This window comes from Pristiophorus japonicus, chromosome 17, assembly GCF_044704955.1.
Source record: "Pristiophorus japonicus isolate sPriJap1 chromosome 17, sPriJap1.hap1, whole genome shotgun sequence".
NCBI classification, from domain to species: domain Eukaryota; kingdom Metazoa; phylum Chordata; class Chondrichthyes; family Pristiophoridae; genus Pristiophorus; species Pristiophorus japonicus.
The window spans coordinates 12,198,965-12,224,166 of NC_091993.1; the positions used below are offsets into that span (position 1 = coordinate 12,198,965).

The following is a 25,202-nucleotide window of genomic DNA, read 5'->3' on the forward strand; positions in this document are numbered from 1 at the left end:
AATTAACTGGACTCCTGAGCCCATAAATTCTGAACGATCACAAACTCCTGTTTCAGTAACTGGGCTTTTCAGAAGTAGCAGATTATTGCTGAGGAGTGTACAGGTCAGTAACAAAGTAATGTTTTACATTCATAAAAATCCCAAACCACTAGTTCTGTGCTAAGAAATGCTCCCATTCCTGTAATGACAAGTATACAGTTAATTTGCTCATGTACAGGATTGTGAGTACTTCTATTTCTTTGCCCTCCACAGGTAATCATCGACATATAGCTACCTTCAATCAACAAAGCAGTCATTCACATTGTGTACTTCTCTGACCTATACTGCTCCATAGTTAATTAGTAGGAAGCCAGTCAGTTGGTCCCTCTTCCTGAAAAGAGAAGCTCTACTCTATTACAAGGTGCCCATTTTATGTTCCCCAGAAGAGCTGAAGATGGCAGATTTAAAAAGGGATCGAGTCCTGTGATTCAAAGCTGTGACATAAGAAATAGGAGCTGGAGTAGGCCATTTGGCCCCTTGAGCCTGCTCCGCCATTCAATAAGATCATGGCTGATCTGATCTTGGCCTCAACTCCACTTCCCTGCCGATTCCCCATAACCCTTGACCTTCTGGACTAGGACACTATTGAATTTCAGACAGGCAGTTTTATGAGCCTGTGCGTCAAACAACAACTTGTATTTATATAGCGTTTTTAACAGTGAAACATCCCAAGGCGCCTCACAGGAGTATTATGCAATAAAAATGACACCGAGCCGCATAAGTAGAAGTTTTTACTTGTATTGTCTCAAATCTCCTAAAGTTCTACAAATAAATACTGTAATCTTTAATACATTGGTAAACACAATAAACAATGTTCTAATAGAAACTGGAACATGAAGATTTTTACCCTTCTTTCTTCCCATTGTCTGCTAGGAGTTGATGGAGGCAGGTCAAGTAATATTTTCGCATTTTTCGTGCAGTTTGTTGACGTTCCCGCAATACTTCTGTACGAATCATTTCAGCTGCTCGCTCCTTGCTCTCTTGAATATAACACAGCATGTCTCCTGCACAAAGCAAGACAGACAGCTAAATTATGTCAGAGTCTAAAAATGCAACATTAAACTTTTTTCTTTCTGGTAGGAGATAAAGAAGTCTACTTCACAGATAGAAAAAAATTGCATTTATGTAGCACCTTTTATGACCTCAAGACATCCCAAAATGCTTCACATCCAATGACATACTTTTGAAGTGTACTCACAGTTGTACTGTAGGGAAAGATACAGCCAATTTGCACACAGCAAGGTCCACAAAAGTGTGATGATCTGTTTTTTGGTGAGGTTGGTTGAGAGATAAATGTGGGCCAGGATAGCTGGAGTACTCTCCTGCTCTTCTTTGAATAGTGCCGTGGAATCTTTTACATTCAACTGAGAAGGCAGTCAGGCCCGCAGTTTAACGTCTCATTGAAAAGACAGTGCTTCTAACAGTGCAGTATTTAATCAGTACTACACCAAAGTGTCACCCCATGTTATGTGCTCAAGTCTCTGGAATGGGGCTTGAACCCACAACCCCCTCAGAAATTAGAGTACTACCACTTTAATATATTGGTAACCACAGTAAACCAACGTCACCACTTATTAGATAAAATCTAATACTTACTTTCCTAAAGCACTTTATTACATTGGAATATCTCAAAGTGCTTTACAAAGAATTACTTTTGAAGTACTGTGATGTGTTATGTAGGTAAATGTGGCAGTCATTCTACAACAGCAATGTCCCACAAATAGCATTAGATAAATAACCATTTTTGGTGGAACTGGTTGAAGGAGGAATATTGGTCAAGACATCAGGAGAAGTCTCTACTCTTTGAATAGTACCTTGGCATCTTTGACATCTATTTGAGTCACGAGACCACATCCTAACAAATCATCCAAAGGACAGCACCTCCAACGATGCATTAGATGTCAGCCTAGATAACGAGCTCAAGCTTGGATATGGGGCTTGAACTCAACTTTCTGACCTTGATAAGAGAATTAAAATTTTTATTTTTTTATTTTATCCAATTTCGTTCCAGATCAACTCTAACGCCAAAGATCACTTTGCGCCAATGTGTTTGATCTTAGGCCAAAAGGCCGAGAGGCGAAGTTGCACCGTTCCTGGAAATATTGCAATACCAGGTCGGTGCATGGAGTGGATGGGGCATGCCCCTGATCCAGCTCCCTGTCCAAAAAGAGAATATTACCAATGGAGGTAAACTTTTGAAAAAAATGTAGTTCCAGTTTACATGTTAATGCACCTCAGGAAGTGCTGTCCTTTGAATAACTGTATGGTCATGCCGCCCCCCCCCCCCCACCACCAAAAAAACAATTGGCTGGAAAGGATAAGCAAACTAAAAATTGGGAGGTAAATTTTATTTAACATGCAAGTATTTTGATATCATTGTATATATGTGAACATATCCAATTAAGACCAATAAAATACATTTCAAAGCAGCTGATTGACTGAACGGGTATTATTTGGAATTTGTTGCATGGTACCCATTTACACCATCATACTGTATTACAAACCCATCAGAATACACACAAAATTAAAGAACAGTCTATTGCGCCCAATACAGAGGAGTATGATCAAGTGAATAGTTTCTCTGAAATAGCTCTGGGGAATGTGAATCAATAAGTCTCACTCACAGTAGCTATTTAAGATCATACACAAGACAAATGTAATATCAATTTCAATCCATTTGATTACCATGATTAGTCAATAACTCCATTATCATTGTATCATGCGTCTACAGGATGATAGAAGACAATCTAGATTTCAGAATGATCTTTTATCTAGTAATTCCTATGTTCCATTCAAGATATGCACACACAAATTTAGATTAGCAGTAATTACCTCTAATTTTGTCGACAGCCCTCAAATACTGATGCCGAATTTCTTCTAATCCTTTTGTAGAGATCAACTTGCATGAATTTTCAGAGCTCCAATTTTCCTGCAAACTGTAATCGAGGGGAAAAATTGAAAAGACAACTCTATGAACATAAGAAATAGGAGCAGGAGTAGGCCAAACAGCACCTCGAGCCTGCTCCGCCATTTAATACGATCATGGCTGATCCGATCATGGACTCAGGTCCACTTCCCTGCCCACTCCCCATAATCCCTTATAGGTTAAGAAACTGTCTATCTCGGTCTTAAATTTATTCAATGTCCCAGCTTCCACAGCTCTCCGAGGCAGCGAATTCTACAGATTTACAACTCAGAGAAGAAATTCCTCCTCATCTCAGAATAAGGGGCCGCCCATTTAAAACTAAGATTATGCCCTCTAGTTCTAGTCTCCCCCCCATCAGTGGAAATATCCTCTCTGCATCCAACTGGTCAAGCTCCCTCATAATCTTAAACGTTTTGATAAGATCACCTCTCATTCTTCTGAATTCCAATGAGTAGAGGCCCAACTTCCTCAACCTTTCCTCATAAGTCAACCCCCTCATTCCCAGAATCAACCTAGTGAACCTTCTCTGAACTGCCTCCAAAGCAAGTATATCCTTTCGTATATATGGAAACCAAAACTGTACGCAGTATTCCAGGTGTGGCCTCACCAATACCCTGTATAACTGTAGCAAGACTTCCTGCTTTTATACTCCATCCCCTTTGCAATAAAGGTCAAGATTCCATTGACCTTCCTGATCACTTGCTGTACCTGCACACTATCCTTTTGTGTTTCATGCACAAGTACCCCCAGATCCCACTGTACTGCAGCACTTTGCAATTCTTCTCCATTTAAATAATAATTTGCTCTGATTTTTTCTGCCAAAGTGCATGATCTCACCCTTTCCAACATTATACTCCATCTGCCAAATTTTTGCCCACTCACTTAGCCTCTCTATGTCCTTTTGCATATTTTGTGTCCTCCTCACACATTGCTTTTCCTCCCATCTTTGTATAGTCAGCAAACCTGGCCTACGTTACGTTCAGTCCCTTCTTCCAAGTCGTTAATATATTGTAAATAGTTGGGGTCCCAACACTGATCCCTGCGGCACCCCACTAGTTATTAGTTGCCAACCAGAGAAGGAACCATTTATCCCGACTCTCTGTTTTCTGTTAGTTAACCAATCCTCTATTCATGCTAATATATTACCCCCAACCCCATGAACTTTTATCTTGTGCAGTAACCTTTTATGTAGCACTTTGTCAAATGCCTTCTGGAAGTCCAAATACACCACATCCACTGGTTCCCCTTTATCCACCCTGTTCATAACATCCTCAAAGAATTCCAGCAAATTTGTCAAACATGACTTCCCCTTCATAAATCCATGCTGACTCTGCCTGACCGAATTATGCTTTTCCAAATGTCCTGCTACTGCTTCTTTAATAACGGATTCTAACATTTTCCCAACCATAGATGTTAGACTAACTGGTCTATAGTTTCCTGCTTTTTGTCTGCCTCCTTTTAAATAGGGGTGTTACATTTGTAGTTTTCCAATCTGCTGGGACCTCCCCAGAATCCAGGGAATTTTGGTAAATTACAACCAATGCATCCACTATCCCTGCCGCTACTTCTCTTAAGACCCTAGGATGCAAGCCATCAGGTCCAGGGAATTTATCTGCCTTTAGTCCCATTATCTTACCGAGTACCACCTCCTTATTGTTTGTGATTGTGTTAAGTTCCTCTCCTTCTATAGCTCCTTGACTATCCACTACTGGGTCCTCTACCGTAAAGACTGATGCAAAATATTTGTTCAGAGTTTCAGCCATCTCCATGTTCCCTATTACTAATGCTCCGTTCTCGTCCTCTAAGGCACGATATTACGTGAAATAGCAAAGCACTAAAACTATAATGTTCAGATAATTAGTAAGCGTAATAAGCAAGATAATAAGTGTACATCTATTTTATTGGACTTGATTGCATCTACCAGAATTAACTAAATCTAATATACAAGATTTACTTGCCCAAAATTCGGCTATTGATGAACATAGAGATTCTCATCTTTCATATTCTGTTGGAAGTGAGCAATCCTGTGATTTGACCATGTGGAGGTGCTCCATGTAGCACCCTCACACGTCCAGTCTAGGCAGACACTTGACATTACCTAAATGAGATTTTTGTATCCGTAATACAAAGGGCCTACATCCAATACTACCTATTGCACAATATATTGCTTGGAATAGGATTACCCAAATTTTACCAAAAAGAAACTAAAAACTGTCTAGAATGAAATATTCCTGGAGATTGCTGTTATTATGCAAATTCAGGGGGGGGGGGGGGGTTTAACACTGTACTGCAATTTTTTCTGAGTGCAATCTCACGTGACTTAAACTCAGATATGCACAATTTGGATTCCATGCGTATGAGCTCACACCCACATATTTGGCTAGCTAGTGGTTGAGGCAGGTAGAGCGGGGTTTGTGCAGGCGTTTTCAAAAAAAAAATTGCATTTATGTAGCGCCTTTCACGACCATCAACGTCCCAAAGTGCATTACAGCCAATGAAGTAGTTTTTGAAGTGTAGCGTTGTAATATAATTCAGAGATAACATACCAAGAATTTGTTTTCCTGCTGGTCGCTTCACCTTCTTTCAGTCTTCTTACAAGATCACCCTTTTCATTTTGCATAATCTTTACTGTTCTTTCATGTTCTTCTGTGAAATATTGTAATAGAAGAATTTCAAAATAATTTCTGATCAATAGACAAGGTGGAAAAATCAAGGTATTTCTTGTTTTGTGAACTAAAGGGGTCTATAAAATAAATTAAAATTAATAACTTGCAAAGTGGAAAGTCCACCAAAACTAGATTTCTTAATAAGGACATATAAAATTTAGCTTATTTCAGACACAAGTCCCTGTTTTCATAATCATTTTGGCAGTCCCTCGAAATCGAGGAAGACTTGCTTCCACTCTAAAAGTGAGTTCTCAGATGGCTGTACAGTTCAATGCGGGAATTACAGTCTCGGTCACAGGTGGGGCAGACAGTGGTTGAAGGACAGGGTGGGCGGGGAGTCTGGTTTGCCGCACGCTCCTTCCACTGTCTGCGCTTGATTTCCGCATGCTCTTGGTGACGAGACTAGAGGTGCTCAGCGCCCTCCCAGATGCTCTTTCTCCACTTTGGGCGGTCTTGGGTCAGGGATTCCCAGATGCCGTTGGGGATGTTGCACTTAATCAAGGAGGCTTCGAGGGTGTCCTTGAAACGTTTCCTCTGTCCACCTGGGGCTCGCTTGCCGTGTCGGAGCTCCGAGTAGAGCACTTGCTTAGGGAATCTCGTGTCAGGCATGTGGACAATGTGGCCCGCCCAATGCTCTTCTTGAGCTTCCTTGCTGCAATGCTCCATCTCACTCTCAACAAGCTGGAGTGGAACTAAATTATAGAACTAATGGGAACCTGTTCAATCTTCGTCGCCTCCAGGCTAGACAAGGTCGTCCCATCCTCTGTCATCGAACTACAGTACGTGGACAGCGCTTGCGTCTGCGCACACTCAGAGGCCAAATTTCAAGCCATCGTCAACACCTTCACTGAGGAGTATAAAAGCATGGGCTTTGCACTAAACATCCGCTTTCATAAAGCTACTCTGTAGTGCCAGATTTTTTGCTGAGTAGTATACAGTCCAGAATTCAGCTTTCAGACATTTTTTGAATTACACAATGCAAGAGGGAAGAAGTTGTTGACTATAAAAAGAAAATCTGAAACCTAGGTGATAGATCAGTTGATCAGCTTCCTGAAGGCACCAGATGTCATGAAAATGTTACTCCCCACTATAGGCATATATCTCCTCATTTTCTGCCATTCCACAGGGTTAAATACCACGGGTATATGGCCTTTTTAACCAGGTGAGCCACCCCCACTTCACTGCACATAGGGGCTTATTCTGAATTGCACCTTTAGTTCTTTAACTAGAGGAGGCAGCAAAGAAGCCTTGACTAAAGCAGCAATATAACACCTACAAACTAAAGATATCCCCGTAGCAACAAGCCAGTAAGAGAACCGAGGGACAGTGGATGCTTTATGTGTGGAGGTTAAAATTCTTCTCCCAAAAAATGATAAAATAGGTTATCTAACATTCTTCCTCATTCGCCACATACAAGCAGGAGCACAGCAAAGTAATACAAAAACGGCAGTGGGATCTACAAGTTTGGAGCACATTATCATGAGCTTTTTAGAACAAAACAGTAATGTTTGGTTAAAAGCATGTAAACTGGTCCAGGTACCTGTCCAACAGTTTGCTTCAAAGGGACAAGTGGTATTTTGGGCCAGGAAGTGGCCACTGTACAAATAAATAAACCCACTTTCTTAACTACAATTTAACACTAGGCTTACCTATGAATTTACTTTTATTTGAAATATCAATTGCCTAGACTGGTATAAACAATTAGCACCAATTGTGCATATTAATTAACTGGCATATCCTTTCTGTAAAAAAGGTGACGGACAGAATTTCAACACCTTGATTTCCTGAGACAAATGAAACTTGTATTCTTTTCGGCTAAGAGCTGGCCCCTCTCCATGCCAGGCAGCGTACAGTGGAATCATAATGAACGCCTTCAGTTCAAGTAAACCTTTGTACCAAAAGAGCGAATAGAGAACAAATATAAGATCACACAGATCCATAGGCTCAACGGATCAAATTGCTCACAAGATTTAAATCTTAAGTGAGAATTTATTTTCTAAGTGCTTTCCCATGGACCTAGATAGCATGGGTATTTTCCAAATGGTGTCCATGCCAAAGGCAGGATAGGCAGAGATACCAGCAACATGCAGCTTCAAGTAGTATTTGCAATTACAATAAAATGGCTGGGATATAGATTCCAACAGGATGTAGTCGTGATTTTATAATGAACCAGAGTCCAGGGTAATCAATACATAGTGTAAACAGGACTTGTGTATGTAAGTCACTGGGAAGCATTCATGGCATCATTTTGAAGCCAGCAACTGACATTGATTGGAGGCTGAAGACGTGTTAACGGAACCAGAATCAAGCAAAGCAGATCTTCATGTGCCAACGTTCAGGTGCAGTAATAATAAATGAGCAGGTTTAAAGAAATAACCAAGTGCAAAAATTGAACTTTCAAAAGCTTACTCAGACTACCCCTGGCATAAAGAAAACACAATTACAAAGAATTAGAGTGAAAAATACTAATGAATTGTGAAACAACAACTCCTGGTGTAGACAATCAGCAGTCTTGCCACAAATAATTAAGGATGTGGTTCTCAATAACAGGAGAAGAAACAGGATGGAGAAGTTGATAGCCCAATGGTTGTATATGTTTCTCCCACCTTTCCATCAGATCAGTATCAGCAACCTTGGTCCTACTTGAATTATTGTCCTACTACTGACCTTTAAGATGCTGTACTTTGGTTTTATGTTCATGAACAGTTAGCTGAAGCTGCCTACATGTTTTCTCTAGTTTTTTCTTGAGCAGCTGACCTTCCTGTTGAAGTTTCTCTACTTGCTGACTACATTGCCCCTCACATGGCTGGTATTTGGGACTTAAGTTTTCATTTCCACAAATCAGTTCTGCAAAACATAGTTGAGAGAGATATTAGTGAGAGTTTTCAATATTATAACATTATAGGATTGCAATTACAGCACTTTTCTATATTATCTTTGCAAGACTTTTGATCCTTTTCCTATATTTGAAGTCTTCACTAGGAATAAAGCACAGCAGCGTTATTAAAATTAATATCAGTGTAATTTAGCTTCTTTAAATATGCCCTAAATATTTATTCTCAAGGCGAGGGAGCAATAGATTTATACTAGAAATGTTAGAACTTTCCTCTTGCTCTTCAGGCTCTCTCAAGGTTATGACGATTATAAGATCTTTTAATTTGCAATAAGATGTATGGAAAACCTTTGCCTCATGTGATGCAAATCAAATTGTCCCTTGCTTGGATAGTGGAAAAGATGCAAATATCTTGTGGCTGTATCTTTGAATAATTGTAGAATTAAACAATATTTCATTTTACTGTTAATTCCAGACACATTTTGGGTGAGTGCAAAAGAAGGGATTATCTCAGAAGTGTTTTTTCCCCAGTTCTTAATAAAGCAATAGTAGTCAATTAGTCAGGGAATTAGCTGTAACTTTAAATATTTATTGGGTTACTTAGATTGGATGCTGGCTGAAAAGTCTGGCATCATTTTGGTTCTGATGAAACCTTATTCCCATCATTGCCCTGTTAATTTCTCACCTGTTGTGGAAATGACAGGTGGTGTAAACCATATTGGAATGTTAAATTTAACTTGTAAATTCAATAAAATAGGCAATTAATGATTTTGTATGGATAAAACTAATCTGGTAAAAACAGATGTACATTTTAAAAAATAAAACAATTTTTTTTCTCTTTAGCTAATGCAGTTGCATAGTGGATTTAATGGAAGACAACGGAACAAAAGGAAAACTTAAAACCATTTAAAGGGCCAACTTTGTTAAATGGCTTATTCAAGGAAATAAGAAGAAAATTCAATGTCAAACAATTTAAGTTGAAAAGGTGCAAATAAAAACTAGATAATTTGCATATAATGAGGTGCAAATATAGATTTTTTTCAAATTAAATTGACAACATTTTGATGGTTTACAAATAAACCATTTAACAAATAATTAAAACAACCGCTTGTTTATCTAAGCTTGGTAGCACAGAAAAAGCTCAATTTCTAACTCTTTTGCTGGTTGTTCATCTATAATTAACTGTTGGAATGAACTGTACATCAGCTGCTAGCAAGGTTCAAACATTCATAGCCATGTGCAATTTTCTTAAATGAAACTCGAAGTTGAGCAGAACATCAAAACAATGAGGAAATTGTCAGTCAAAAGTTTCACGAAAAGCTAACCACCTGAACTTATCACTGCTGACAACATCTAGTCAGAATTGTCTGGTGAAAAAGTTGAGACAGGTTCTATTTTGCCACTACGAACAGTTTGATTTATGAATTTATTTTAGAAAGAACTAAAATACCGTATTTGGGTTCCCTTTGTTGTGTAAAATTGCTCAGCTTATGCTGTAAATGTTCCAGTTCTTGTTTGAGCTGACGTTCAGACAATTCAAGTTTCCTAAGCTGTGCGTCCTTTTCAGATTTATATTTCTCATGTTGCCTTTCTGATTCTCTTAATGCATTCTGCAGATCGAATTTACTCTCCTGGAAGAAAAAAGAAACTAAGCACTCAATGTATAAGGCAAGTCACTCCAAATAATTTATCAAACTTCAAATTAGAATGATGAGCAACACACACACACAATCCTTTCTTTGTTATTCGAACGTGCTGATGGAGAAAAGGACATTAAAATAGTCATCCAAAATCCATTTGGTATACAAGAGCACAAATGCCACTTCAAACAAAAATGACTAATTTCCTAATTATGAATATGTGTTTTCCATTACACTACACAGCTTATGTGAAGCTGCCAGAAGTTCAGGCAATGCTAAGAGGCCACTATGAGCAAATGATCTCTCAGCACTTCAGCTTCACACAGGCTACAGCAAGCTAGGAAGTAAAGCTCAAAAAGTGGGCCAGCTGGAATTTCTTTTCATTTACTTTTGTTGTCAGCCCCAATTACCTCTGAGGCACAGATTCATGTTGGCCTACACTTCCACAGCCGCCTTAATTCAGGTGGCTATTCTTTATCTGTGAACCTATACAGTTGTGTGTTAAGTATCACAATTGGGCCTAATTCTGTCCTCAGCATGTGCGTGCACATGCACTTGTCCAAGAAAATTCAATGGGTATTGATCAGGATCAGAAATCCTGGATGATTTTATCTCCTTCCACCAGTTCCAGGCTGCTAAGGACTAGTGTAGTGCTCAAGATATTATGGTTGAACTCAGCTAATGGGGATTTTCTAATTGCACAACCCAATTAAACACTGCCTTGAACAACGAGCCACTCAGAAGTTCAAAAGCTTTTAAAGTTAATGGTTATTATTTTTAACGTGAGCAAAGAGCAAACTCGGCTATTGGTCTTTGCTAATATTAAAGCTCAACAGGCATTCAGATGGCAGTGAGCAGTCATGCATGGACAGAGCTTTAGCTTTCCTGGTCAGAGTGTGAAGCAAATCCAGCAATATAACCTAGCTCCTTGTTATTTTAAGCAGCTACTGCTCTCAAACAGGTACCTTGTAGTAATACTGCATTCTTAGTATCTCTGCTGAGGTGTAGATGTGTGTATTAAAAACAAATGTACAATATACAATGAGTTAACTTGTTTTGGCATGATCAGACTGGTAGGCCCAATGGCAAGGTAACTGGTCAAGCAGACGGACCTCAATTTAACAGCTCATCCGAAAGTCCTTTGACAGTGCAGCACTCCCTCAGCACTGCATTGGAGTGTCAGCCTAGATTAGTGCACTCAAGCATCTGGAGTGGGACATGAACCCACAACCATCTGACTCAGAGGCGAGGGTGCCACCCACTGAGCCACAACTAACACAAAGAGATACAGATGATACAAGTACTGGTAATGTTTTAACAACACTCATGTAAGGTGCCACAATATTTTTTGAAGCATCACCATAAAGTTACTTTCCATTACCTCTTTCTGGATGGTCTTGAGGATCTCTTCAACCATTTTCATACAAACTTTCTGGAGACGGTCGTTCATTTTATTGACTTGTGTAAGTGCGGATTTGTCGGGGTTAGAATATTCCGCTAATCTGAAACATGCAGTCTCAGACTCTACAACAAAGTATTTTGAGATCTCACTCAGAAAATGTTCGATCTCAGCAACAAGCTCAGATTCATACTGCTGTCTTTCACGATTAATCTGTTCTTCTTGGTGAGCTGACCATTCTTTTTGCTTCTCCAGGAGACGCAGATTTAATTCGGCCTCATTTCGTGCAAGCAGCTCATTTTTCTGCCGGGTAAAGTCCTCTTTAGCCGCTTTAAGAACTTCATTGAGTTTACTTCTATGCTCATCTAAGAAGGCTCGATAATCCTTCTCATTTAGTTCATGAATTCTATTGATCTCTTCTTGTTTTTCTTTATTCCACTGAGCTCGAACTTTTGCCAATTCAGCTTTAGCAACTGCTGCTGCTTCTTCTTTCTGAAGATCTAATTCATGTTCAACAACAAGTATTTTTTCCTGCAGTTCTGAAGTTCTGACACTGGACCCAGCTTTCTCAATTTCTTTCAAAGCATATTTCTTCCATTTTTCCTCATTTGCTTTGAGTACTGTTGTTATCTGTAAATATCAAGTACTGATCAAATTAACAAATCCACTTTAAAAATAAATCAATACTTTCTTGGACCAATTTTATCCCATTAAAGTAATTAATACAACATTGGGATATTTCAAAATAAAGATGCTCTCTCTTCCCCACCACATCACATTAAAAAATCATTCAAAGACTAAACTGTTGTTGTAAAGCATTTTACATTAGAAAATGAATTTTAAGTTTCAAGGCATTATTTCACAGACCTTACAATTCAATGAATTAATTAAGGTTCTATGCACTTCATAAACACCAGTAACAAATGTGCTGTGTACACTACACATTTAGTAGAATGCATATTACTGAAGGGACATATGTGCCATTCTAGGTTTGGCACACCTCTTCAAATTCCCCAAGTACTACCGCAGCTACTGCTCTGGATTTGGAAAAACATTCAGATACAAGGTTTAGTAACCATACATATGATTGGGACCTCACATTGTAGCCTTTAAAATTACTTTTACTCCAGGACATTGTCGAAGTATTTACCGAGGCGTATGAAAGCATGGGCCTTACGCTAAACATCAGTAAGACAAAGGTCCTCCTCCAGCCTGTCCTTGCCACACAGCACTGCCCCCCAGACATCAAGATCCACGGCGCGGCCCTGGACAACGTGGACCACTTCCCTTATCTCGGGAGCCTCCCATCAACAAGAGCAGGCATTGACGACAAGATCCAACACCGCCTCCAGTTCGTTAGGCGGCCGAAGGCTGCACTGAGGAAAAAAGAGTGTTTGAAGACCAGGCCCTCAAAACTGTCACCAAGCTCATGGTCTACTGGGCCGTAGTAATACCCGCCCTCCTGTATGGCTCAGAGACGTGGACCATGTACAGTTGACACCTCAAGTCGTTGGAGAAATACCACCAACGATGTCTCCGCAAGATCCTATAAATCCCCTGGGAGGACAGACGCACCAACATTAGCATCCTCGACCAGGCCAACATCCCCAGCATTGAAGCACTGACCAAACTTGATCAGCTCCGCTGGGCAGGCCACATAGTTCGCATGCCAGACACGAGACTCCCAAAGCAAGCGCTCTACTCGGAACTTGTCCATGGCAAACGAGCCAAAGATGGGCAGCGGAAATGTTACAAGGACACCCTGAAAGCCTCCCTGATAAAGTGCGACATCCCCACTGACACCTGGGAGTCTCTGGCCAAAGACCGCCCCAAGTGCATCCGGGTGGGTGCTGAGTTCCTCGAGTATCGTCGCCGAGAGCATGCAGAAATCAAGCGCAGGCAGCAGAAGGAGCATGCGGCAAACCAGGTTCCCTGCCCGCCCTTCCCTTCAACCACTGTCCGCCTCACCTGTGACAGAGACTGTGGTTCTCATATTGGACTGTTCAGCCACCCAAGAACTCATGCTAAGAGTGGAAGCAAGTCTTCCTCGATCCCGAGGGACTGCCTATGATGATGATTTGGGTGATCAACAATAGAAACTGAATATCGTCAAACATGTTTTTTTTCCACTTCTATTTCAAGTTATTTTCATGCATTTTCAACATTCCATATTCTCTGCTCCTGAGCTTCTCTCATCTTGGGAGAGATCTGCTCACCAAATTACAGTATAGTTGACTATACAAGAAAATCAATATATGACAATGGAATATATTTGAACTTAGCTTACATAATATTTGCATTTATCTACTACCTCATTACATAAAAATATCTCAAAGTATTTTATACAATTAATTTCTTTTGAAATTCACTCTTGTTACACAGGCAAACAAGGCAGCCATTCTGTGTGCCAACAATAGTCATTCAGCTTATTGAGAGATAATTAATCTGTGCTTGGCAGTATTGGTGAGGGAGGAATGTTGGCCAGGACACCAAGGGAATTCCCTGCATTTAATAGTGCCTTGGGATCTTTAACATCTGACTAAGCCACCAGAACAAGCCGAAGGACTTTGGGTTAATACCTCAGCTAAAGGATGGCACTTCAGGCAAAGTCCCACAGTACCACACTGGAGTGTCAGCATATGAACTCAAAAGTATAAATACAATCTACTGAGCCAGAGGCGAGTGCGTACTAACTGTATCAACTTGACAGACGCAGAACTACTGCTCTTGTTGTGTCAGGGAGGCACTCAGTACTGAGCAATGGCAATTCACAAATAGTCTACTAAAGTGAACGAGCTTTAGAAGAATGCATTCATTACCGACAGAAAAGCACTGAATGCATACCTTTACTGAAGATGAAAGGCACTACATGGCAAAGTAGCTCTTTGACCCATAGAAAAACTACTATATAGCCTTTAAATAACGTGATTCAATATGTGTTGGTACCATTGAGATGCTTCTCTAAATGGAAATATATATTATACAGAATGAGAAAAAAAATCACTTTTTGCAGATGTTGCATAAAGGAAAACAGTGCCTCTGCACAAAATAAGCACTTGTTTCAGTATTATTTTTAGTGCTCTGGAATTGAAAACAATGCATTTATAACGAGACACAGGACAGTCAAATGTTTTATACAAAAAGGCTGCCCCAACAACATTTTACCTGCTTTGCCACATCTTGTTCATGCTTTCTTTCCCATTTCTTTTCCTCAATTTGTAAGTTGGCTCTGTATTCAGGCAGGCTAGTCAATTCTTCCAACCAACGGCCACGTGCTTTTGTTAACGCTATTTCAACCTGAAAGACCAAAGCAAGTTACTTCATCACAATACATTCAATTGTTTTTCTTAAAAGATTACTGTTAAAGCAACCTAAAAGGTATTCTTTATTTTTTCTTCAAACCTAATTAAAAGTATCCATAAAATAATATATAGTTGCAGATTTAGAAAAAGGTACAAGAGTCACTACTCAATACTCGAATCATTGTTCTTCATAACTAAGCCAAGGCTGACCCTTTCCCACCAGAATCCTGGTTTCAATGTCTGAAGCATCCCCACAAAAAGGACGGACCATGGAGTGCATTCCCTCCTGCTTTCTTGAAGTGCTTTACCACTGTGCTGGTGTTAATCCAGAGGATGACAGGATGGTTTCCTTTAACCAATGTAAATGAAGGAGCAAGAGCAAATTATATCACAATGGAAATCTCATTTTTATATGCACTAACTGATCTTCTGTGGTGTTGCTCAGAGGTAGTCTGGAGTGTCGAGCACAGTTGTGATGTTCAATTCCTAAGGTGAAGCAGTTATTAATCCACCTATATCTTTAAGACCAAGGGAGCAGTAGATGGGTCTCATGGACAAGAGCTGCTGTTCAGTGAAATTTCCTTGGATTGGCAGCTGCTCGCAAGGTCAGCAGAAATCTGCAGGGAATTCCAGTCTTTATTTTATAGTTGTTTTTTGTGATTTGTTGCTGTTTTATGAATATGAGATTTGAGCCAATCAGATGCATTTGTGACAAACACTTCGCATGTGCGACACCATCAGGTGTAGCCAACTTGCTCGATGCAAGACTTATTTTATGTAGATAGGTAGATACTGATATTCCATTCTACACCTACCTGTACTATGCATCATTATTAATTTTAAAATGAATGGCCTCAGGATCATCGGTGGTCGTGGGTGTTATTGTGTTCCTAACACAGATGAGGCTGCACACAGGGAGGTTAAAGTAACAGTGACCTCAGTCTTTAATAAGACACTCCAGAGTGAGGAACAGGCCTTAGGAGCCGGCTTATATACAGTGCTCCCAAGGGATGCTGGAATCCCTTGGGACTTCAGTGGATGAGCTCCCTGGTGGTGGAACATGGGAGTGCATGCTTTACAGATACACAACAGGAGTGGGATCCGGGAATGCGATCGGCAGATTCATTGGGGTCCCCAATTGTTGAATCCTTCCAGTTTATATTCTATTTATTTTTGAAGACTTTTTTTGTGCCCAAGAAAAGTCAAAATTCGATCGTTACTGCCATTGTGCTGTCATTCCTCATTATAGAAAAGAGATTACTTGAGGGATCAATGAATAGTGATACCATGGACGAATGACAGATTTTTCAGTTACAAATATTGAAATGGACCAATCAGAGCCCTCAAAATCGACGAGCAACAGTTGCTACAAAAACAGTCACATTGAGGGGAATTTTAACCTAAAGAAAATGGGTAGATTAGGAGTCGGGGGTAGTTAAAGTGTAAAAATATTGGAATCCCGCCCACTTCAGGTTTTAACGGAGGTGGGACGGAAGCCGGAAGAGAGTCGGGCAGTCAACCTGCTGCCGGGAGGCAGGTGTCAATTTAAATATTATGAGGCTGGAAACCTCTTCTTTAACCTCCATTTTGTGTTTAACTGTAGTGGGTCAGGTTTTACACATCTTGTAAAACCTGGTAGTTACAGCAAGGTGAAGACTGCTGCATCCAGGAGGTAAGTGGCTTTACACCTACCTCCTGGATCCAGGGTCATTGCCAAGCCTACCCCACACGATTGAAAACCCCTACCCCTCCATCACCACCAATGATCCGGAGGCAAGCCCCGACCTCTTTTCTGATTTTCCCCCCCTCCCCCCCACCTCCCTGCCCCTGCAACCACTAATCCAGAGGCCAGCCCCAACCTTCTCTCCTCTGACCCCCCTGATCCTCCGGTCCAGATCTTCCGGAGGGCGACTTCCATTCGATCCTTTCCTCTCTCTTCTGTGTGCCTCTCAATCTGGCTGTTGTGGGTGGGAAACAGAGGTCTCGCAAGCAAATCAAGCCCTGTCGACAGGGTCTGTGGGATACCTGTTTCCCGGGTTTCCCGTCCACCTCAGAGTACCCCCACCCTCCCCATTAAAACTCAGCCCATAGTTATCAGGGACCACCAAACCATTATGGTATAGGTTGAACCTCTCTTAGCCGGAACCCTCGGGACCTGATCTGTTCTGGATAAGGGATTTTTCTAGACGAGGGGTGGTCACGTTAAATTGGATGGTACAGGTACTGAGCAAGGGGATATCGTCGGGGATGGCTGGCTTGGGGCTGGGAGTGCGACAGAGAGATCATGGGGTGGGGGGGCACGGTGGATCATGGGCTCAGGCTGGGAATTGTACTGGGTGTGGGGTGGTTCTGGATAAAAGGAGTTCTGGATAAGGGAGGTTCAACTTGTATAAATTTAAACCTGCCAAATCTTCACCTGCCTTTATGGCAACAGCCCAGAGCTTTGACAAACATAGAACGATCAGCCAGCCAATGCGATGATTAGAAAATGGTCTTGTAAATACTGTGAGATTACTAGAAAGCAATAATTTGCAACCATCATGTTAATTCGGTGGGGTAATATGGTGGCTCAAAAGCAACACATTAATATTCAATTAATTAAAGTACTAAAGATTGCCAGCTTGGCTTTGTAAGAACATAAGAACGTAAGAATTAGGAACAGGAGTAGGCCATCTAGCCCCTCGAGCCTGCTCCGCCATTCAACAAGATCATGGCTGATCTGGTCGTGGACTCAGCTCCACTTACCCGCCCTCTCCCCGTAACCCTTAATTCCCTTATTGCTTAAAAATCTATCTATCTTTGACTTGAAAACATTCAATGAGCCAGCCTCAACTGCTTCCTTGGGCAGAGAATTCCACAGATTCACAACCCTCTGGGAGAAGAAATTCTTTCTCAACTCGGTTTTAAATTGGCTCCTCCGTATTTTGAGGCTGTGCCCCCTAGTTCTAGTCTCCCCCAACAGTGGAAACAACCTCTCTGCCTCTATCTTGTCTATCCCTTTAATGATTTTAAATGTTTCTATAAGATCACCCCTCATCCTTCTGAACTCCAAGGAGTAAAGACCCAGTCTACTCAATCTATCATCATAAGTTAACCCCCTCATTTCTCGAATCAGCCCAGTGAATCGTCTCTGTACCCCTTCCAAAGCTAGTATATCCTTCCTTAAGTAAGGTGACCAAAACTGCACGCAGTACTCCAGGTGCGGCCTTACCAATACCCTGTACAGTTGCAGGAACACCTCCCTGCTTTTGTACTCCATCCCTCTCGCAATGAAGGCCAACATTCCATTTGCCTTCCTGATTACCTGCTGCACCTGCAAACTAACTTTTTGGGATTCATGCACAAGGACCCCCAGGTCCCTCTGCACCACAGCATGTTGTAATTTCTCCCCATTCAAATAATATTCCCTTTTACTGTTTTTTTCCCCCCCCAAGGTGGATGACCTCACACTTTCCGACATTGTATTCCATCTGCCAAACCTTAGCCCATTCGCTTAACCTATCCAAATCTCCTTGCAGCCTCTCCGAGTCCTCTACACAACCCGCTTTCCCACTAATCTTAGTGTCATCTGCAAATTTTGTTGCACTACACTGTCCCCTCCTCTAGGTCATCTATGTATATTATAAACAGTTGTGGTCCCAGCACTGAACCCTGTGGCTCACCACTAACCACTGATTTCCAACCGGAAAAGGACCCATTTATCCCGACTCTCTGCTTTCTGTTCGCCAGCCAATTCTCTATCCATGCTAATACATTTCCTCTGACTCCGCGTACCTTTATCTTCTGCAGTAACCTTTTGTGTGGCACCTTATCGAATGCCTTTTGGAAATCTAAATACACCACATCCATCGGTACACCTCTATCCACCATGCTCGTTATATCCTCAAAGAATTCCAGTAAGTTAGTTAAACATGATTTCCCTTTCATGAATCCATGCTGCGTCTGCTTGATTGCACTATTCCTATCCAGATGTCCCGCTATTTCTTCCTTAATGATAGTTTCAAGCATTTTCCCCACTACAGATGTTAAACTAACCGGCCTATAGTTACCTGCCTTTTGCCTGCCCCCTTTTTTAAACAGAGGCGTTACATTAGCTGCTCTCCAATCCGCTGGTACCTCCCCAGAGTCCAGAGAATTTTGGTAGATTATAACAAATGCATCTGCTATAACTTCCGCCATCTCTTTTAATACCCTGGGATGCATTTCATCAGGACCAGGGGACTTGTCTACCTTCAATCCCATTAGTCTGTCCAGCACTACCTCCCTAGTGATAGTGATCATCTCAAGGTCCTCCCTTCCCACATTCCTATGACCAGAAATTTTTGGCATGGTTTTTGTGTCTTCCACTGTGAAGACGGAAGCAAAATAATTGTTTAAGGTCTCAGCCATTTCCACATTTCCCATTATTAAATCCCCCTTTTCATCTTCTAAGGGACCAACATTTACTTTAGTCACTCTTTTCCGTTTTATATATCTGTAAAAGCTTTTACTATCTGTTTTTATGTTTTGCGCAAGTTTACCTTCGTAATCTATCTTTCCTTTCTTTATTGCTTTTTTAGTCATTCTTTGCTGTTGCTTAAAATCTTCCCAATCCTCTAGTAAGTAGCACTCTTGCCTGAGTCAGAAAGATATCAGGCTGATATGAAAGATCCCATGCCACTACTGGAAAAAGGGCAGAATGTTCTCAGTGCCCTGGCCAAAATTCATCCCTCAATCCAAAAGCAAGTACCAAAAACAGAATAACGTCACGCATCCAATTGCTGTTAATGGGATGCTATACTGCACAAAACCAGCTGCCACATTTGCCTATAGAACAGTACTCCACTTCAAAGTAATTTGTTTTATGTGAAACACTTCGAGATGTCTCAGAGATGATGAGGCATTATATGAAAACAAGTGCTTCAAGTCTTCCACTAATTTGTATTATGTAAATATTGACCTTTGCAAAGCACAAGTCATTGTTTTTCACATTCTGTATTGGCATCAATGTTCCATATCTTACCAGTTTGGCCACATTATCTTCATGCCCTTTCTGCAGTTCTAGTTCACGTTGTTTTAAAGCCTCTGCAACTGCCTTGATTTTTTGCTCCTTAGCTTGGTGCTCCAATGTTATTTTTAGAGAAGCAAGCCGACTTTCTAATTCATGGCATGTATAAACTTCTCCGTCAGAGAACTGCTCAGTTTGACAAATTTGCTCTCTCTTGGATGAAGTCTTTTTCTCAACAGCTTCCACAGTCTTATGGAGACAAAGCTGCCATTCTGTCTCAATTGCATGTATTGCTTGGTCTTTAACCTAACAAAAAATAAATTGGGACAAGCAATGAAAATGCTTGAAATTAAAACACCTCAACCCTGCATCTAATGGTAGATAGATTATTTACTCTCGTTGTAAAGAAAATTGATCAATTAGACTAGACTTCATGCAAATAGATTTTCAGCAATCATATTAGCCCTGGGAATAGTAACCCTATAACCAGAGTTGACAGAAGCATATGGATAATGATGTAGCCCACTCCTTCACTACTTCCCCAAAAGATGAGTGGTTCATTTTAACATTAACTAAGTCAGTTGACTAGAAATGATGTTGTCTAATAATCTTTTATTTTCAAGCTGGGTCAAAGAATCAGGAGAGGCGAAGCTACATAGTCACAGTACCTAAAGGATGTTCAGACTTCACTCAGATATTTCTTAGGTTTTCCCCCATCATCAGAGAGGGCACTTTTCCTAAAAGAAGCTATGTCTTGCTCATTGCTTTAACCCTTGGGGCTTGGAGTTTGCTGCAAACCAAAAGTTTTCTGTTGCACAGGCTGAGAGTGTTAGCAATTGAGTTATTAAGCTTTCTGCTTGTTGATTGGTAGACAAATATCAACCCACGTTATATTTCCAGGACTAGGAATTCTGTTCTTTGCATGTAAAACACAATTCTGCATGCACTGCTTACATAACAGTCACATCTTTGGCGTTAGAGTTGATCTGAAAAGAAATTGGATTTAAAAAAAAAAAACAGTCACAGTATTTCAAAAGTAATTAATTTTGTAGAGCGCTATTTTTCCTCTCACGTGGATGTAAAAGATCCCACGGCACTATTGGAAGAAGAGCAGATGGGTTCTCCCATTATCCTGCCCAATATTTATTGCAGGTTGAGCATCCAAAATCCGGAAAACTCGGGACCGAGGCCGTTCCGGGTATTTCTGGATTTTGGAACATCTTTGCTTGGGCCGAGGTAGGTGGGGTGGGTCAGCCAAGGTAAGGGGGCGAGGTCGGCCCACTGAGGTAACAGGGCGGGGGGGGGCGGGGGAAAGAGAGCTGGGGCGAGGTCAGGCCGTGCGAAGTCGGGGTGGGCGAAGTCGGGTTGGAGGTCGTGCCGCCGAGGGCCGGAGCGAGGTCGAGCAGCCGAGGCGAAGTTGGGCTGCCGAGGGCCAGGGAGTTCGGATTTCGGAACATTTTCCGGTGTCCGGATTCCGGAACATTCCGAATTTTGGAACTCCGGATTTCGGCGCTCAACCTGTACTCAACAAACATCAATTAAAAAAAAAAACTGATTATCTAGTCATTATCACATTGTTGTTTGTCGCATCTTGTTGTGCGCAAATCGGCTGCCGCCTTTCCCTACGTTACAACAACAACTACACTTCAAAGTACTTCATTAGCTGCAAAGCACTTTGGCACATCCCGAGATCGTGAATGGCGCTATATAAATTAAAGTTCTTTTTTTGTAGGACCCAGACCGTTCCAACATCACACCTAATGGAATGTGGTGCATTTTCTACATAATTCCAGTGATTCAGAGGAAATACAACAACAACTCATTTATATCGCACCTTTAACATAGTAAAACATCTCAAGGTGCTTCACAGGACTGTTACAAAACAACAAAAAATTGGACACCGAGCCACACAAGAAGAAATTACAGTAGATGACCAAAAGCTTGGTCAAAGAGGTAGGATTTAAGAAGCGACTTAAAGGAGGAAAAAAAGAGGTAGAGAGGCGGGGAGGTTTATGGAGGAAGTTCCAAAGCTTAGGGCCTAGGCAGCTGAATGCTGTTATAATTAGGGTTGCTCAAGAGGGCAGAATTTGAAGAGCACATATATCTCGGGGGGGAGGGGTTGTGAGGCTGAAGGAGATTACAGAGATCGGGAGGGGCGAGGCCATGGAGGGATTTTTAAACAAGGAGGAGAATTTTGAAATCGAGGCATTGCTCAACCGGGAGCCAATGTAGATCAGCGAACACAGGGGTGATGGGTGAACGGGACTTGGTGCGAGTCAGTACAAGATGGTAATTATGTAACACTCTAATGAAGCTTTACCATTAATGGTTGAGAAAATAAAATCTACTGTATTTGGAAATAATTTCTCTTCAGTGAATAGAGATAGAGCAAGTAGTTTAGAAAAACACTACAAACAAAAAGAAATGTACAACTACCAGAATATAAATCAAAGTAAAACTAAAAAAAAAACCCTTAAAAAAAATACCTTTGTAACCCTTTACTTCAGAAAATACCACCAGAGAAATCTGAGCACATAGGAGATTTATTTTACGAAGCGGAGAATAAAACTACAAGCTCTTATTACGAACATGGTGATGACAGTGAAGGCTCAGCAGAGCACTACATTTTTACCACTTTCATTTTATCGCCAAGATGTGTTATCACCTTTTGTTGATGTTCTTCCCATTGTGTTTTGGCCAGCTCAACACCCCTCTCAACTTGCTGCTTGATAACAGTTTCTTTTCCCCTCATCCATTGCTCCTTTGCAGCTTCTATCGCAACCGTGTGCTTTTCTTCCAGCTCCGCCTCCAGCTCACTCAAACGCTCTTTCACTTCCTCTAAAAATTTATTTTTCATCTTAAAAAAAAATCAAAATGATCACTTCAAGTACTGTACCACAGTGTAATTACATTTATAACAAGGAGCAAAAATTCCTTTTATTCTAAGCAGTTGTGTACGAGGGAAATGCATTAAAAAGCCCTTGTCAATAGGCTAAAGGCTCATTAATTTTCTGACTGTTTAGAACTGGGTGTGTTGCTCAATACCAGCACTGTACCTCAAGAATTCTACATTTTTCTGCAAGTACAAATTATTATTTCTGTTGTATACTAAAATGTTTTAATGCAATAAGGGTATGTTGTCTTTTGGATGGCTGACATTGTATTTTTGAAGTTAAGACTGGGAGTATCCCAATATGTTTTCTGGTAATTCCCATGTGCACGACAATATTTGCAGAGGTACCCCACACAGTAAGTTTGAAAAACATTGCCCCACTGCTCTAGCAGGACAGTTCTATTTCTCTCAGCAGACATCACCCATAAGAACATAAGAAATAGGAGCAGGAGTAGGCCCTTCAGCCCATCAAGCCTGCTCCGCCATTCAATATCATAGCTGATCATCGACCTCAACACTTTCCTGCCTGATCTCCATATCCCTCGATTCCCCGAGAGTCCAAAAACTTCTCTCAGCCTTAAGTATTTATTTCAGATTTCCAGCTTCCACAGTATTTTGCTTCTGTGGATTGATGCTGTAGATAAGAAAGTAGTAATGATACCTCCCTAAATTAGTTTAATTTAGGATCCTAATACAGAAAGATTTTTAATCCAAACTGGGCTGAATTTGAATTCAGATTTTAGAGGTGAAAGGACAGCGTTGTAACAGACTACAATAACTAGTCACTCTGGTTATTCTATTTATACCACTGGATTATTTTGGTTTTGGTCAATTATTGGAACTCTACTCTGCATCTAACTTGTGCTTTATTCAAGGGGAAGGCACCTGAAGCGATCAACAAAGTTCTAACAGGGATTTGAAAACATGCAGAACTTAGGATATCTTTCTTTTCTGATGGACTAGGCACATTCTAACTGGTGTTTCTGGGCTCAAAATTGCCCAGGAGTTGCTCTGTTTTTTTTGGGAGCAACTTGATTTTTCTGGAGTATCTTAAAAATCCCCATTTTGCACTTTCAATTTGCACCAGTGTAAGTGAGTTAGTTAGGATTTTTTAAGTTTAGTTTAGTTTTTTCAAAAAGGGGGCGTTACCAGCCACCTACGCCAGTTTTGGCCATTTAGGCCACTTTGGATTGCTAATAGTTACTCCAAACTAACTTAGGCCAGCGAATGTGGTCACACAGAAAACCCTTGCGGAGAGTTAAGAAATCAGCGCAGGTAGGTACATCGGAGGCCAGTAGAACTTAATGACTTGACTAAAGAATTTGAATAGGATCAAACAGCTATACAGGACATCATATGACAAACTTCGCAAAGTTAATTTACTATCATCATCATCATCATCATCATAGACAGTCCCTCGGAATCGAGGAAGACTTGCTTCCATTCCTGAAGTGAGTTCTTTGGTGGCTGAACAGTCCAATACGAGAGCCACAGACTCTGTCACAGGTCGGACAGATAGTCATTGAGGGAAGGGGTGGGTGGGACTGGTTTGCCGCACGCTCTTTCCGCGGTATACAACAGAAGCATTCAAGGAAGCTTAAACTACAAAAATAAAAGTAGTAAAGAGACAAAACATATTTACATACTTTTTTCAAAATATCCAAATAAAAAATAGAAGTACCTCCTGCTCGTAATTCTTATGTTCTTATGTTCTCCCAGCCGCCTAAGCTCACCCACCATCATAGAAATATTTTATACCATATAGCCAGGAAATTTACTGTTTGTTTTATGCTTTTAAATATTTTGAAAATTCTAGCAAAATTATTCCACCAAATCTAATGTTCAAGAATTGATTAACATAGAAAATAGGTGCAGGAGTAGGCCATTCGGCCCTTCGAGCCTGCACCACCATTCAATAAGATCATGGCTGATCATTCCCTCAGTACTGCTTTCCTGCTTTCTCTCCATACCCCTTGATCCCTTTAGCCGTAAGGGCCATATCTAACTCCCTCTTGAATATATCCAATGAACTGGCATCAACAACTCTCTGCGACAGGAAATTCCACAGGTTCACAACTCTGAGTGAAGAAGTTTCTCCTCATCTCAGTCCTAAATGGCTTGCCCCTTATCCTTCGACTGTGACTCCTGGTTCTTGACTTTCCCAACATCGGGAACATTCTTCCCGCATCTAACCTGTCTCGTCCCGTCAGAATCTTATATGTTTTCTGTGAGATCCCCTCTCATCCTTCTAAACTCCAATGTATAAAGGCCCAGTTGATCCAGTCTCTCCGCATATGTCAGTCCAGCCACCCCTGGAATCAGTCTGGTGAACAATCGCTGCACACCCTCAAGAACGTCCTTCCTCAGATTAGGAGACCAAAACTGAACACAGTATTCCAGGTGAGGCCTCACCAAGGCCCTGTACAACTGCAGTAAGACCTCCCTGTTCCTATGCTCAAATCCCCTAGCTATGACGGCCAACATACCATTTGCCTTCTTCACCGCCTGCTGTACCTG

General features: G+C 41.0%; 1 protein-coding gene and 1 pseudogene across 2 annotated transcripts in view; both read right to left on the minus strand.

Annotated features, from left to right (window-relative positions):
• The window catches only part of cep152 (centrosomal protein 152), a 71,527-nt gene that overhangs the window by 2,636 nt on the left and 43,689 nt on the right, over positions 1-25,202 (minus strand). The window contains exons 18-26 of one of the 2 annotated variants that reach the window (XM_070858378.1): positions 22,458-22,649; positions 19,808-20,098; positions 14,669-14,800; positions 11,486-12,133; positions 9,915-10,095; positions 8,299-8,478; positions 5,512-5,611; positions 2,872-2,975; positions 887-1,043 (exon numbers count right to left, since the gene is read on the minus strand). In XM_070858378.1, the coding sequence (XP_070714479.1) occupies positions 887-1,043; positions 2,872-2,975; positions 5,512-5,611; positions 8,299-8,478; positions 9,915-10,095; positions 11,486-12,133; positions 14,669-14,800; positions 19,808-20,098; positions 22,458-22,649 (1,985 nt within the window). The remainder of the gene's footprint in view (positions 1-886; positions 1,044-2,871; positions 2,976-5,511; positions 5,612-8,298; positions 8,479-9,914; positions 10,096-11,485; positions 12,134-14,668; positions 14,801-19,807; positions 20,099-22,457; positions 22,650-25,202) is intronic. The other variant, XM_070858379.1, reaches the window with a different exon arrangement.
• Positions 2,117-2,230, minus strand: LOC139228381 (U2 spliceosomal RNA; annotated as a pseudogene).